This window comes from Hemiscyllium ocellatum, chromosome 33, assembly GCF_020745735.1.
Source record: "Hemiscyllium ocellatum isolate sHemOce1 chromosome 33, sHemOce1.pat.X.cur, whole genome shotgun sequence".
In the NCBI taxonomy this organism is placed as follows: domain Eukaryota; kingdom Metazoa; phylum Chordata; class Chondrichthyes; order Orectolobiformes; family Hemiscylliidae; genus Hemiscyllium; species Hemiscyllium ocellatum.
Window position 1 is genome coordinate 24256040 of NC_083433.1, and position 15877 is coordinate 24271916.

Genomic DNA, 15877 nt, shown 5'->3' on the forward strand with positions numbered 1-15877 from the left:
GAATCATCTGCGGGAGTGCCTCTGGAAGGAAACTATCCTTTGATGGTGCAGACTCTGTTAAATTGTACTGAACCCCAGATAGCACAGGCTTTCAGGCTTATCAATCTCACCTGGCAACAGCAGAATTAGGAGGCTGTAGTTACCTCCCTCATTAATATGGATCGACAAGGTCTATTCAATAAGAGGTCTCGGGTCCCAAGGGCTAGTTTGTCCAATATCACCAATCTTATAACAAAAGACCCCAAACCTATTATCCACCTCAGTTAGATAGGGGCAGGGGCCGGTTCAGTCCAAGGATAGTGAAATTTGCCATCAGTGGGGTCAGAGGGGTCACTGGGCTAGGGATTGTCAGCTGCATTTGGCTACTCCTCCTGCAACTACAGGAATTCAACCCTATGTGGCTGCCCTTTTACACTCACGGACTCCTTCCAGACTACACAATAGGGATGCCACTAGGGGTTATCAGTACAGACTGTCTTGTTCCAGCTATCATCTTCTCCCCTCGAAGATGTGATGAAGGAAACTGATGTTCAGGGGAAGCATGTTAAGGTTTTAGTTGACTCCAGCTTGACTATTTCGTCTGTACCACCCTTTCTGGAATTTGCGATAGGCACTGCAACTGTCTCCACCATTGGTATAGCCAGAATTCCCATGATAGGATCACTCTCCCAATTTGTTCCCACTTAGATAGGTCAGTTCCAGGTGAGGAGTCATTTGTCATTGCCAACAATTCAGCTGTTGCCTGTTGGGTCACCAAGCCCTGCGTAAACTCGGTGCGTCAATCCACTGTTCTGATCGGGGTGTGTTCTTGGACCTCCGTGATCACTCTGTGGTGCAGGCCCTGAATTTGCTGATACAGTGCTCTGACCCTGCAACACAGGCTAGTAACTTTTCTCTGGCGTCAGCCACCCTTGCCCCATGTTTATATGCCTCCACCACTCCTAGCGTCCGTTTCCTCTTCCTTGTGGGCACTCCATAAAAATCATGAGGGGTTGGTGCTTTCTGCTCCACCGCACCATGTTACTGTCCATCCTAGTGCAGTCCTCCCTTACAGCCGTCAATATAGGTTGCCCCCTGATGCTGAAATGGGCATTCGGCTTTGATTGATACTCAGGAGGTGTTGCATCCTACTCAAAGTCCCTGTAATACTCCCATTTTACCTATCGCCAAACCAGGCAGGAACAATACGTGGCGGTTTGTTCAGGGTACGTGTGCCGTAAATCAGATTGTTATCGCAATGGCACCGGTCGTCCCTAATACCAATGTCATCTTTTCCTCGCTACCTCTGGATTCGGCTTGTTACACAGTCATAGACCTCTGCTCAGCGTTTCCACTGTATGAGGACAGCCAGGATCTCTTTGTCTTCACCTATGGAAGCCAACAATTCACCTGGACTTGGCTTCCTCAGGGTTACACACAAAGTCCAGTAGTGTACACTGCAGGAACGGATCAGTCTCAGCTCTGTCTGTCTTGTGGCAGCACTGCATTGCAATATGCTGATGACCTTTACATCCCCTCGCGGTCTCACATTGACCATCAGCAGGACTCTGTGACCTTGTTGATCCACTTGGCCTCCTGCGGGCACTGCATTTCTACTGCCAAGCTACAATTATCTCAAACCTTGTTACAATATCTAGGCTGCATCCTGGAGAGCAGTACCAGTCACCTTGGTCCTAATCGTGTTGCTGCTATTCTCAATGCCCTGCGACCCTCCACATGACGAGATACTGGCTTTTCTCAATACGGTAAACTATCGTCACCAATGGATGCCTGAATATCGGTGTATGGATGTGATTTTGCATCAGGTTACCCTGAAGGGTCAGTCTCGTTCTATTGATTGGATCCCTGAGTGGCTGCCAGCATTTGAGGGACTTCATACTACTCTGACACAGGCCCCAGCCTTGGGTCTACCAGATTATCGTAAGCCTTTCATCCTCCGTTTTAATGAACGAGAGGGTTTTGCCAGCGGAATCCTTGAAAAGGTTGTCCTCCTCTCTCTACAAAGGTCTCAGTGAGTCCCTCCCCAAGTCCCCTCCTCTGCCTAAAGCCCTTCAGCCACGCCCTCAAACAGACTCGCTACCACAGCCACATCTCCTTCCTCAGGACCTACTTACAGAACCGTCTGATTCCACATGGGCTCCGGACCACATTTAGACCAACCCAGTTTGGACCTGAACACGATACCCAGTACACACTATAAATCTGAAACCTTTAATAACGATTCTCTTTCTGAATCCTCCACTCCACGCTAACAGCCATGCTTTGCCATCTACTCTACCTGCAGTCGGACCTGCCCCAGCTCAGAGCCACACTTTCCCAGACCTGCAGGAGACCTCTGTATATATACATCCTCAGAAGGATACATGCACTCAAACTATTTCTCTACTGCATTGGACATAAAAGAATACAAGTTAAACAAAACTTTCATGCACTTCCCTCCATACACGGGTTTCCTCAAACCTTCTAGAACCTTCCCCATGCCTCTGGAACTGCCCTTGTGGTTAGCCATTAGCCACGCAGCCAAATGCCAGGGCAACTGATGACGTCACTTCCGCCCCTGACGCTGCCACACAGCCTGCACCCACAGATGACCACACCACCTCAGAGATCCCTGTCCATGCAACCACCTCCGCGAAAAGATTGCCGCTGCAGGATCCTCCGGCGCCACTAGATTCACCATCACAACACCTACCTTGCACATCACTTCCGCCCCTGCAGTAGCCGCTGCGGCAGCCACTTCCCCCTCACTGGAAGGCTCTAACATCGATGTCACTTCCACCACCAACCAATTACCTAACCAAAACATTGCCCTCATCACCTGTGATGCCACTTCTGCCCCTGTTGACACAGCCATAAACATCACTTCCGCCCCCTTTGTGAGCATCACTTCTGTTGGTGACATCACGACTGATCGTATAACCACGCCCACTCAAGCAAGCATCTCTGCCCCACTCCAGTTCCTAGCTCCCATCCCTGTCATGTCTTCACTATTCCCCCAGACCTCTCCCTCACTGAGGATAAATGTTTACTCCTCGGTAAAGGCCTCACCTTTATCTCTCCATGCTCCCAGATTAATACGTTTGACATACACTGTAACCTTGAAGGTTTCTTCCGCCATCTTCGCCACTGGGCCCACTTTTTCCACCGAGATACTCACCCTGCCACCGAAATCCCCTTCTCCCACCTCCAAAACACTTCATCCATCAGGACACCATGAGCCGGCCTGTTACCCGGCCTTGACCTCTTCATTTTAAACTACCACCATGATATCTACCGCCTCAACCTGCCCACGCCTGTCACCCACTCCAACCTCCTGCCCTCACAACGCGCAGCCCTCCACTCCAACCCCAATCTCACCATCAAACCCACAGATGGGGTTGGGGGTGGGCAGCAGGGGCGGGGAATGCCAGTGGTGCGGCGCATCAACACAGCTGAAGCTAGGCGGTAACTCACAGGCACCTCCTTGACCATGACCTCCATCTCCCATCAGCAAACCATCATCTCCCAGACCATCTACAACCTCATCACCTCTGGGGATCACCCAGACACAGCCTCCAACCTCATTGTCTATGAACCCTGCACTGCCCAATTCTACTTCCTTCCTAAGATTCACAAACTTGACTGCCCCAGTTGACCCATTGACTCAGCCTGCACCTGTCCTACCAAACTCATCTCTTCCTATCTCAAAACAGTGCTGTCCCCTTTAGTCCAGGAACTCCTCACCTACACTTGTGACACCACCCATGCCCTGCACCCCTCCAACATTTGTTTCCGGGCCCCCAACGCCTCATTTTCATCATGGATATCCAGTCCCTGCACACACCGGATCTGCCATAACGAAGGTCTCCAAGCCCTCCGTTTCCTCCCCTCACGCTGTCCCAACCAGTACCCTTCCACCGACAGTCCTGAACTGGTCCTCACCCTCAACAACTTCTCGTTCCAATCCTCCCACTTTCTCCAAGCAAAAGGGGTAACCATGGACACCTGCATGGGACCCAGCTATGCCTGCCTGTTTGTCAGATATGTGGAACAGTCCATATTCCGCAGTTACACCGGCACCACCCCCCATCTGTTCCTCCGCTACATCAATGACTGTATCGTGCTGCCTCATGCTCCCACAAGGGGGTTGAACAGTTCATCCAATTTATCAACACCTTCCATCCTGATCTCAAATTCACCTACACCGGTCTCCCCTTCCTGGACCTCTCCGTCACAATCTCTGGCAACCGACTAACCACAGACATATAGTACAAGCCCACTGACTCCCACAGCTACCTAGACTACACTTCCTCCCATCCTATTTCCTACAAAAACATCATCCCTTATTTCCAATTCCTCCGCCTCCACTGCATCTGTTCCCAGGATGACCAATTCCACCTCAAAAAATCCCAGATGGCCTCATTCGCCCACGATCAGAACTTCCCTTCCCACGTGATTGACAATGCCCTCCAACGCATCTCCTCCACTTCACGCACCACCACCCTCTAATCCCACCCCTCCTGACTCAAGGACAGAAACCTCCTGGTCCTCACCTTCCACCCCACCAACCTCCGCCACCTCCAGAGATATATTTCCCACCCACCCCTATCAGCATTCCAAAAGTATTATTCCCTCCACGACTCCCTAGTCAGGTCCACACCCCCCACTCCACTCCTGGCACCTTTCCCTGCCATCGCAGAAAGTGCAAAACCTACACACACCACTCCCTTCACCTCCGTCCAAGGCCTCAGGGATCCTTCCACATCCGTCAGAAATCTACCTGTACCTCTACCAAATGTATCTGAACACTTCAACTCCCCCTCCTACTCAGTCAAGGACATACAGGTCCAGGGCCTCCTCCACCATCAAACCGTTACCACCCAACACCTGGAGAAGGAACACCTCATATTCCACCTTGGGACCATGCAGCCACACAGGATAAATGTGGATTTCAATAGCTTCCTCATTTCCCCGCTCCCCACATTATCCTAGTCCCAAGCCGCCAACTTGGCACCGCCCTCCCATCCATCACTGCTCCTTATGACATACACATTCTCCCTCACCTTCATCTACCTATGGCTTTCCCAGCTACCTTCCCCCCAACCCCATCCCCCTCCCATTTATCTCTCAGCCCCGACCTAGAAGCCTCATTCTTGATGAAGGGCTTATGCCTGAAATGTCGATTCGCCTGCTCCATGGATGCTGCCTGACCTGCTGTGCTTTTCCAGCATTACACTCTCGACCCAGAGCTCCAGCATCTGCAGTCCTCACTTTCTCCACACGCATCTTATCAACGATCTACTGCGAGCAGTACTGTACCCTGCACATGACATGGTAGTCAAATGTGAAGCTCATACTACCTCTAAGGATGAGGTGTCCTGTGACAGCGCTGCCACAGATGTTTCAGACTGTGAGGCCACTTGGACACATGCAGTCGTAGCCCCTTCCTTCATTAAGATACAAGCCCCCTCTACAATCCACCTTACAGCAGCTGTCCAGGCACAGGACATCAACTAGCCACAAAACATGACCCACTTTCACTAGTATCCTTACATACGGATGAGGAAGGACACCATTTCGACTGAGACAACACAGCCATCCTAGGACAAGCCAAACAGAGACATGCACAAGAATTCCTAGAAGTATGGCATTTCAACCAGAACTCTATCAACAAACACACTGACTTGGACCTGATTTAGTCCCCCCCCCCCCCGCCGAGAAAAAGAATAGGAAATGACATCACCACAGGAAACGACATCACCAACCCAAAGAAACCCAAACATATATTATCAGAAAGTAGGAGTCATCAGCAGTGCTTCGCCTGGATGCTCACTGAAGATGTTACCTAGTATGGTGACAGAAATGTCTGAAAATGAACCTTCCAGCTCAGTAAGCAAACCTACATCCAATAGTGGAATGAACTGACAGAATGCTAGAAAATACACTTGCAAAGACTTGCCAGGAATCCGGACTAAAATGGACTGAAGCCTTGCCTATTACCCTTAACACCCTCTGAAACCAGGTTAATAGAATCACTCTTCTAATCCAGTTTGAAACTCTTACGGGAATATCCACGACTACTGGTACCCGACCCCCTCTGCCTACATCGGTAATAACCCTGATGTGGTAGATGAGAAAAGTCCTACAATATGCCCAAGACCTGAGTGAAGCAGCCCAGGAAAATCATTCATAGGTAACAGAGGCTATGTCAAAACCCCATAGGTCAGACATGCACTCTTTTACACCTGGCGATTTAGTGTATGTTAAGTCTCTTAACAAAGGCTCTCTCTTTCTCTCTCCCCTCGGTGGAAGGGACTGTACCAAGTGTTACTGACCACCTGAACTGCCGTTAAATTGGAAGGATGTATTGTGGGTGCACGTGATCAACTGTAAGATAGATAACCTCACCAACTCTGCAACTACTAAAGCGAATGATGAGAACCCTGTGAATACAATTCCTGGACCTCCTCAGCCTGCCAATGACAGAAACTAGAGATATATGGCCTTGTGACAGACGTGCTCGAATGCTCTAATGCTGTTTTTAGTCAGAGTGTGCAAGGGATGGATTAGGGTCTGGGGAAAGAGTTAACCATCATTCCTCCATTGCAGTGAAAGGCAAAAAGAGTGCCAGATACTTTGTAATGTTGCTTCTTGGCGGATTTTCCAAGATTCCCTTGTAGCGCTTCTCGGGGATGTGAGGGGCGATCCCATGTGACGGATTCCTTGCGGATGGTGAAGTTATGGAGGCTAAAAAGGTTTTCTAACAAGTGCGTGAAAGGAGGAGGCAGGTCACAGGCATGTGTCAGCAGAGATGTGATTTGAATTGCTCCCGAACGCATACAGAGATCACCGATCATTCTTGTGAGACACTCCAGGTTTGTCAATACAGGGTTCAGGAAGACAGAGTGTACTTTTCCAGGTGTAGTACCCCTGGGGAAGGACCCCTTGCCTGGAGTTTCAGGTTTGGCTTTTAGAGAGAGTACGGTTGAGTAAAATGGCTTGCCCTCTGTTGTGAGAATAAAGCGACTAAGATGATCAATACATCACAATACTTTTTGCATCTGGCCAAAGCGTGTGTATGATGGGAAAAGAGACTGTTGGGTACGTGTCCTTATACCGACCCATTGTGGTCCGTATCCTTTAGCTGGCCTGAAGTTGTCGAATGGCTAATACGCCAAAACTCTTCAGGCAAACTCAATAACTCTGAGGACATGCAGGAGGGGAAGTCAGCAGGGTATAATCTGGCTTCATTCCAAGATTGGTATCAACCTGACTAACAGATCCCATATGTCCCTTTTCTTGTAGTCCTTACCACCACCATTAGCAACACCATTTGCTTCACATGACACGGGAACACCTTTAGCACTTCTATGGGATCTACTCAAATGATCTTTTATTATCCCCTGGATTGAATTTATCCAAACTTTGACGAGCAAAGGTCACTTTTTGTTTAATTGGTCTAATGTCCTTAATAAGATGTCAGGTTCTGTGGAAAGACCCAGCTCCCAAGTCGTGGAGGGGTAGAGATTTCAAATTAACCTCCTAAAACAGTGCCTATTTTATTTGCAGTCTAAAGGTCTATCCCTAGCTTTAAGGGATATATAGGATATGTAGTACCTCTCATTAGAGTCTTGGATTGGTTACCTTCACCCATGAAGCCCAACAGATCAATCACCAGAGTTTGGATGTCTTCTCCTGATACTGAAATCTATCTGCATTCCCAAGATTTGAGCAAATTAAAAAACAGTGTTGGAAACTGCCTCCACTGACACTGCGGAGGCCCTGACCGAGATCAATGCTGAGCTAGTTGCAGTTAGAACTTCAGAACCGCTTGGCCTTGGAATTTTTTATTATCCAAGGAAGCTGGCATCTGTGCTGTTATTGGGTGGGAATGTTGTACCTACATACCAGATAACTCTAAAAATGTCTGATTTGGTGACTCTCATTCACACGGAAGTCACTTTTGATTCTGGGTGGTCCTTTGATGTCACCTGGTTGGGTAAGTGGGGTTTCTCCTTAGTCATTGGGCTCATCACCTTTACTATCATACTCCTGATACTCTGTATCATATGGAGAACTAAGGCTGTTGTTGTGCACAGTTTGTCCCAACCCCATTTTCTGCTCCAAAACTGTGATCATCTACCAGACTGTACCCTACGATGAACACACATGTATGAGTATGCACCCTTTTCCAGAAGGATATGCACCCCCTTTTTGGAAGCACCAGTATCCTAAACTTAGGTGCTGATCTTCCAGATACTGGATTAACACCTGAGGGAATTGTGAAAGTGGTAAGAACTTGGCATACTGCTGCATGATGGGATACTTGACCAAGATAAAACCTATCTCGGCTCTCAGCCTCTTGCTTTAGTTGGAAAATACTGAGAGAGATAAAGACTGAGGCTATAATTATAACTTGACAAAATATAGGGAGTATATCATAGGCTCATTAGTAGGGGTGCTTCCTGAGCTCGTTAGCTTCTCTATCCTTGGGAAACAAGGTGATTGGTGCTTACCTTTATCTTGAATTATTGTGAAGTGCGGAATGTAAGCAAAGTTGTTTGCATCATTGTATAAGTATAGGCTGACTGTTCAGCTCGGGAGAACGTGGAGGGACAGTGGAGACTATAGTCAGAGGGTTAGATCGGGTGGACAGCGAGAGCCCTTTTCCTTGGATGGGGATGGCTAGCATCAGGGATGTAGCTTTAAATCGAGGAATGATAGATATAGGACAGATGTCAGAGGTAGTAGGGGCATGGAACGCACTGTCTGCAGTAGTAGTAGACTCACCAACTTTAATGCATTTAAATGGTCACTGGCTATGGATGAAAATGGAATAGTGTAGGATAAATGGGCATCAGATTGATTCCACAGGTCGGCGCAACATCAAGGCCTGTACTGCGCTGTAATGTTCTATGTACTGTGTGGCAGCCTCTCCATGAATTCACAAAAAGTAAACCTTCTTGAAACAAAACTCAAAGTCTCAGACTAAGTCATTTCCACAACAGCAAGCAATGATTGGGTTTTTACACATGCTATCCCCCCCCAATTCCAACCAAATTAAATGCATACCCTGGATAGATCAAGATCTGCTTGCTTCTGATGTCTCCAGAACGTGACAGAGGACTGAGAATGGAGGCGTGTGATTGGTTCACCATAAATGAAGAGTTTAACAAATACACTCAGTACGATGACCCCATTCACCAGCCAGAGGATTAATGTGGGCAGAATCCAATCAAACCATCCTTTTGTATCTCCTGAAAAAACAGATAGAAAAGGGAACATTACAAAAAGAGAGATGCAACACTGGGGCATTTTATAACTGAAATTGTATAAATATATAATTTCAAGGGTCTACAAAATTAAAACCCTCTTGTGAAAGAGGTGTAGTCGAATTGATTCAAGGACACATTAGGATATGGTTATTATCGATGCATATACTCTCATGGTGTTTTTCAGTGAGTTGCATTGATTCACCCAAGAAGGTTGATTACCATGGCTGCCTCACAGTGCCAGGGACCAGGGTCTGATTCCAGCCTCGGGTGACTGTGCAAACTCCACACAATCTCCCGGTGTCTCTATGGGTTTCCTCCCACAATCCAACGATGTGCCGGTTAGGTGAATTGGTCATGCTAAATTTCCCATAGTATTCAGGGATATATTGGTTCAGTGAATGGGTCGGGGTAAATGAGTAAAAGGGTAGGGAAGTGGGTCTGGGTGGGCTACTATTCAAAGAAGGACGAGGACAAGGACTTTAAAACCTTAGAGTCACCTTTGCCAAGATTGCACGCATTGCAGATTCCTGTCAAATGTGTTTCCAATTTTCTATTTAATATTAAAACTTATTCAGGATACAGGAAAGACATGTAGTTATATTGCTCATTTCCCATTCTCAAAGTCACAAAATGCTTTAGAGCTGGTGAATTACTTTTAAAAGTGGACTCTCTGTCAATATATCAACAACTTGATCACAGCAAGTTCTCAGCAATGGGATAAAATGACAAATGAATACCCTCAGCCTGTCAATCAGAGGCATACGCCGCTAAGTGCATTTGACAAAGTATCATCGCCTATATTACCTACACTAATGCTATTAAAAAACTGGGGCTTTTGGGGGGTTGGTTGCTGTTTTGCTGGTGCAGAAGAAGTCTGTAACCAGAGCCAGTGGTGCTAGAGTGCTTTTCAAATTCTGGGTTTTAAGGGCTGCAGTCATAGGCAAGCTTGATGCCTGCTCAGAGCTGCCTTAAATAAGTCAATTTGTGGCAATGTAGCAACACTTGCTGTTATGGGATAGGAAAGTCTGGGCCAATCTCCTTTTAATGGCATTGTTCAAACATAAATTTGGCCAAATCACTGGGAGCACTCACTTAAAAAAAGTCAGTGAATTTTTTAAATATATCTAAACAGAAGGATATCAGAAGTAAAGCAAAGCCTGAAGTGGTTCTGAGTAGGATGATTAATATAGTAGTAGATGAAAGGAATATTTCAGCTAAGTTATTCAAATTACAAAAAAACTCCTTGGGCCACAGGATACATTCTAAAAGATGAGGGTGCAAATTGAACGTATGTGTGATGAGATTACAGTGTTCAATGCAGTGTGAAATGTGCTGAGAATCTGATAAATAAAAATGTATTCTACATTGGTCAAAGTGGGAGACAAAGTTAATTCAGTTTGCTTAACAGTGTAATGAGAAACCGTCTTGAATTAGGAACAAAGTTATCACATTTTTGGATAAAGATGCAGTCAATGTCACAAACAATATTAAGATACATAATTGTGCATAATAAATTTCCAAGGATTTTTGAGAACATATCAGACATAATAGTTTGAGGAAGTGCTGTTGTAACACTGCATTTAGACTTCAGGAAAGCCTGTAATGTGACATTCCACAGGTGATTACTAAAGAAGATAAAAAGACATGAGTTGGGAGAGGTATAAAAGTCAAATCAAAGGCAGGAGAGGGGAGCTCAGACATTTCGGAGTGGTTAGAGATGAGAGAGTGGTAGCAATAAAGGCACACTGGCTTTTACTGCAAGTGAACTGATGCAGAAAAATAAGACTTTCTATACTTATATTGGACTTTGGGGAGACCACAACACAAGTATGTGCATAGTGTTAGTCTCCATACTTAATGCAGGCTGTACAGTGAATGTTTATTACATTACAGCTCCTGGGATTAGAAGTCTAATAGACTAGTCTGTTCTCTTTAGGAGTCTAGAAAATTGAGAGATGGTCCCATTGAAAAAGATTCTGAAAGAACTTCACAGAGCTGACATTGAGAGGAGTGGATTCCAGAACATAGGAACAAAGTCTTCAAAAGTCAATTGCATTGGACAGATGAGGAGCAATTTCATCCCTCAAAGTCAGAGTTCTACAGCACGGACACAGACCCTTTGGACCGATCAGACATTCCAACCTGACTTTGTTCCATTTGGCCTATAAACCTCTAAATCCTTCCAACTCCCATACCCATCCAAATGCCTTTTAAACACGGTAATTGCACCCACATACACCATTTCCTCTGGTGGCTCATTCCATACACCCACCACCCTCCGCGAGAAAAAGTTAACCCTCAGGTGTTCAAATTTCTCCCTTCACCTTAAACCTAGGCCCTCTAGTTTTGGAGAGCCCCAACCTAGGAAAAGAATCATGCCCCTCATAATTTTATAAAAGGTAACCTCAGCCTCCAACGCTCCAGGGAAAAAAAACCCTAACCTATTCAGCCTCTCCCTACATCTTAAATCTTCTAATCCTGACAACATTTTTGCAAATCTTTTCTGACTCTTTTCAAATCTAACAACATAGAATTGCTATAGAAGGGAGATCAGAATTGAACGCCGTATTCTAAAAGTGGCCGAACCAATATCCTGTACAGCCACAACAAGATGTTCAAACTCCTACACTCAATTCACTGACCAATGAAGGCAAGCATGCCAAAGACCATCTTCACCACCCTGTCTACCTGTAACTCTACTTTCAAGTAACTATGCAACTGTACCCCTGGGTCTCTTTGTTTGGCAACAATCCTCAGAGCCCTACCATTAAATGTACAAACGCTGCCCGGGTTCACATTTATCTAAATTCAATTCCATCTGCCACTCCTCAGCCCAATGGTCCATTTGATCAAGGTCCCATTGTACTCCGAGATAACCTTCTTCACTCTCCATTATGGGCGGCATGGTGGCACAGTGGTTAGCACTGCTGCCTCACAGCACTGAGGACCTGGGTTAGATTCCAGCCTTGGGAGCCTGTCTGTGTAGAGTTTGCACATTCGCCCAGTGTCTGCGTGAGTTTCCTCCGGGTGCTCCGGTTTTCTTCCACAGTCCAAAGATGTGCAGGTTAGGTGAATTGGCCATGATAAATTGCCCATAGAGTTAGGTGTATTAGTCAGACATAAATATGGGGAAATAGGTCTGGGTGGGTTACTCTTCAGAGGGTCGTTGTGGACTAGTTGGACCGAAGGGCCTGTTTCCACACTTTAGGGAATCTAATCTGATCATTATGAATCTTTATAAATCTCTAGTTCAAAACAGCTGTAAATACACAAGCAATGAATATCTTAACAGTTAAATCAGTATATTGTTAGTTTGTCAGAGAATCAAAGGATATCCGGGAGGGAAGAGAAAAACAGAGCTGAGACAGAAGATTGATTATAATCAACTGAACTGCAAAGCAGCTCAAGGGATCATATAGTCTACTTCTATTTCTTATGTTTTTGAGTGCAAAATCTTCTATTATAGGGCCAGTTCTATTCACTGCACACATCAAAACTTTTATGTAGGCATGGAGGAATGATTGCCAAAATTTGCAGAAGCCACTGAAATAGATTGTACAGTTAATTGTTTAAAATGCTAAGAGAGGCTGTAATGAGAATCATTAAGATGAGGAGAATGAGTTAAAGATGACAAAAGAAATTCAATTACAGTTAATCTAAGATGATGTATTTTAGTTTAAAGAAAAGTACAGTCCAGCACATGGACTGCAGTGTGTCAAGAAAGCAAGTACACTACGATGTTTTCAACGGCAACATATCCTGCGATGCCCATATCCCAGAAATTAATAATTAAAATAACAGCAATTACATTCTGAGGAGAAGTAGAATTGGACAGCAGAAGGATTTTTTGAAGTACAGATTCATGGGATATTAGAGTCACTCCTTCAAAGTCATAAAAAAGGCTAATGATAATCTATATTTCACAGAAAGAATTACAAACTAGAAAAGCAAAGCAGTAAAGACAAAACTTTAAGGAGAACACAGTTAGGGCAGTGTGGAGTTTTGGTCCTTGCATTGTAGGATGTATAATGAGACATTAGAAAAGGTACAATTCACTAGAATGTTCCATGGCACAAGGAACCATAAAAAGGTCAAAAAAAAAATCAGGTTTCTAATCACTGGTATAATGCAGAATCCAGGGCAAATCTGAAACACAATCAAAAAGTATGGGTGTGAGAATAAAGGTAGATAAAAGCAAAATACTGCTGGAAATCTAAAATAAAAGCAGAAAATGCAGGAGAAAATCATCAGGTTAGGCAACATCTGTTCAGAGAAAAGCAAAAGTTAACTTTTCAAGTCCAATATGATCCTTCTTTCAGAAGAATGGTAGGCTTGTTCAGAAGGTCAGGCGGAATGGGATACAGGGAAAATTAGCTGTCTGGATACAAAATTGGCTGGTCAACAGAAGACAGCGAGTGGTAGTGGAAGGAAAATATGCTGCTTGGAAGTCAGTGGTGAGTGGTGTTCCACAGGGCTCTGTTCTTGGGCCTCTACTTTTTGTAATTTTTATTAATGACTTGGATGAGGAGATTGAAGGATGGGTCAGCAAATTTGCAGACGACACAAAGGTTGGAGGTGTCATTGACAGTATAGAGAACTGTTGTAGGCTGCAGCGTGACATTGACAGGGTGCAGAGATGGGCTGAGAGGTGGCAGATGGAGTTCAACCTGAATAAATGCAAAGTGATGCATTTTGGAAGGTCGAACTTGAAAGTTGAGTACAGGATTAAAGATAGGATTCTTGGCATTGTGGAGGAACAGCGGGATCCTGGTTTGCAGGTACATAAATCTCTTAAAATTGCCACTCAAGTGGACAGGGTTGTTAAAAAAAAAGAAATTGGTGTTTTGGCTTTCATTAACAGGGGGACTGAGTTTAAGAGCCATGAGATCTTGTTGCAGCTCTATAAAACATTGGTTAGACCGCACTTGGAATACTGTGCCCAGTTCTGGTTGCCCTATTATAGGAAAGATGTGGATGCTTTCGAGGGGGTTCAGAGGTGGTTTACCAGGATGCTGCCTGGAATGGAGGGCTTATGTTATGAAGAGAGATTGACTGAGCTCAGACTTTTTTCATTGGAAAAAAGGAGGAAGAGAAGGGACCTGATCGAGGTGTACAAGATAATGAGAGGCATAGATAGAGTTGATAGCCAGAGACTTTTTCCCAGGGCAGAAATTGTTAACGTGAGGGGTCATAGTTTTAAGCTGTTTGGCGGAAAGTATGGAGGGGATGTCAGAGGCGGGTTCTTTACGCAGAGAGTTGTGGGAGCATGGAATGAGTTGCCAGCAGCAGTTGTGGAAACGAGGTCTTTGGGGATATTTAAGAGACTGCTGGACATGCATATGGTCACAGACATTTGAGGGTTCGTACATTAGGTTTACCTTACTTGAGGATCAATGGTCGGCACAACATCGTGGGTTGAAGGGCCTGTTCTGTTCTATGTTCTCTAACTCTGAAGAGGTTATATTGAACTTGAAATGCTAATTCTGTTTCTCTCTCCACAGCTGCTTCTAGACCTGAGTAGCTCCAATATTTCCTGTTTCTACTTAAAATAAAAGCAGACTCTTTCCAATAACTGAATGTTCAAGAAGTAAAGGGTTATAGATACTAGATTCACAATAAAGACCAGGAGAAACATGTCTATATACATCTGTAAGACTGTGGAATGTATTTCCAGAGTCAGTGGTTTATCAGTATTCAAGATTAAACTAAATAGGTGGATGGAAAAAAGGGGGAGGAGAGGAGTTTGAATAAGGCAGGTGAACAGGATTGGAACTGTATGTTTATAAGGAGGACAATGGTAGACCAGGCCAAAGGGCTTGGTTCTGTATTGCAACTTGCACGTATTTATGGGTATAAGGCTTTTTCAAGGAAAAATCCTAACAGGTAAACGGGAAGCCATCACTAAAGTATGGATCAGCAAAGGTCTACTCAAACTTACCAGACTCAATTCCAAGCATATTTCTACCATAGTGTCCAGAATCTTCAGCTGTTGTTGAGTATCCCACACGCTCAAAAAGTGATGTAAGCGGGTTGAAGGATAGACAGAGAAAGGTAAGGGTGCACAGTAGAATCCGAGAGCTATCCAGCATACCAAGGGTCGGGGGGGACAATGGTTCTTCCTTTACCTAAGCAGAGAATGTATCAATAAATACTATAAATAAGAACATTAGGATCAAGGTAAAACCATAGCAGCCCTTTGGTCTGTTTTATCATTCAGTTAGATCATTGTTGATCGTTACCTTCAAATCTCTTAATATTCATTACTGAACAAAAAAATCCAGTAATCTTTCTCTTGAAAGCTCCAACTGTTTCTCCAGCATTCAGAGAGCTTGGAAGCAACAGAACTCCTAATTTCTACTATATTCTTCACTGGAAATCTTATACTACGGTGTGTAGTTCTTTGCCCTGAGACAGATGTTCTCAGTTCAAGTTTCACCCAGGGCATTATGGCCAAGGAAGATGCATTTACAACTTGATCAATGGCTGGAGTATAAATCTGCAAATTCCTTTAATCCATGCCAATAGCAGAGAGTAAGAGAAGGAAAGACTGTGGGTCAGCCATGTGATAGAAAAAAAACATTGGAGCCTCACTTGTTACTGCCCATAGCTGCCAACGACAACAT

The 15877-nt window shown here is 45.0% G+C and overlaps 1 protein-coding gene across 1 annotated transcript in view; it reads right to left on the reverse strand.

Annotated features, from left to right (window-relative positions):
* Positions 1 to 15877, reverse strand: part of srebf2 (sterol regulatory element binding transcription factor 2) — a 78392-nt gene that overhangs the window by 34080 nt on the left and 28435 nt on the right. The window contains exons 8-9 of the mRNA XM_060849643.1: positions 15193 to 15379; positions 9052 to 9236 (exon numbers count right to left, since the gene is read on the reverse strand). Of these exons, the coding sequence (XP_060705626.1) occupies positions 9052 to 9236; positions 15193 to 15379 (372 nt within the window). The remainder of the gene's footprint in view (positions 1 to 9051; positions 9237 to 15192; positions 15380 to 15877) is intronic.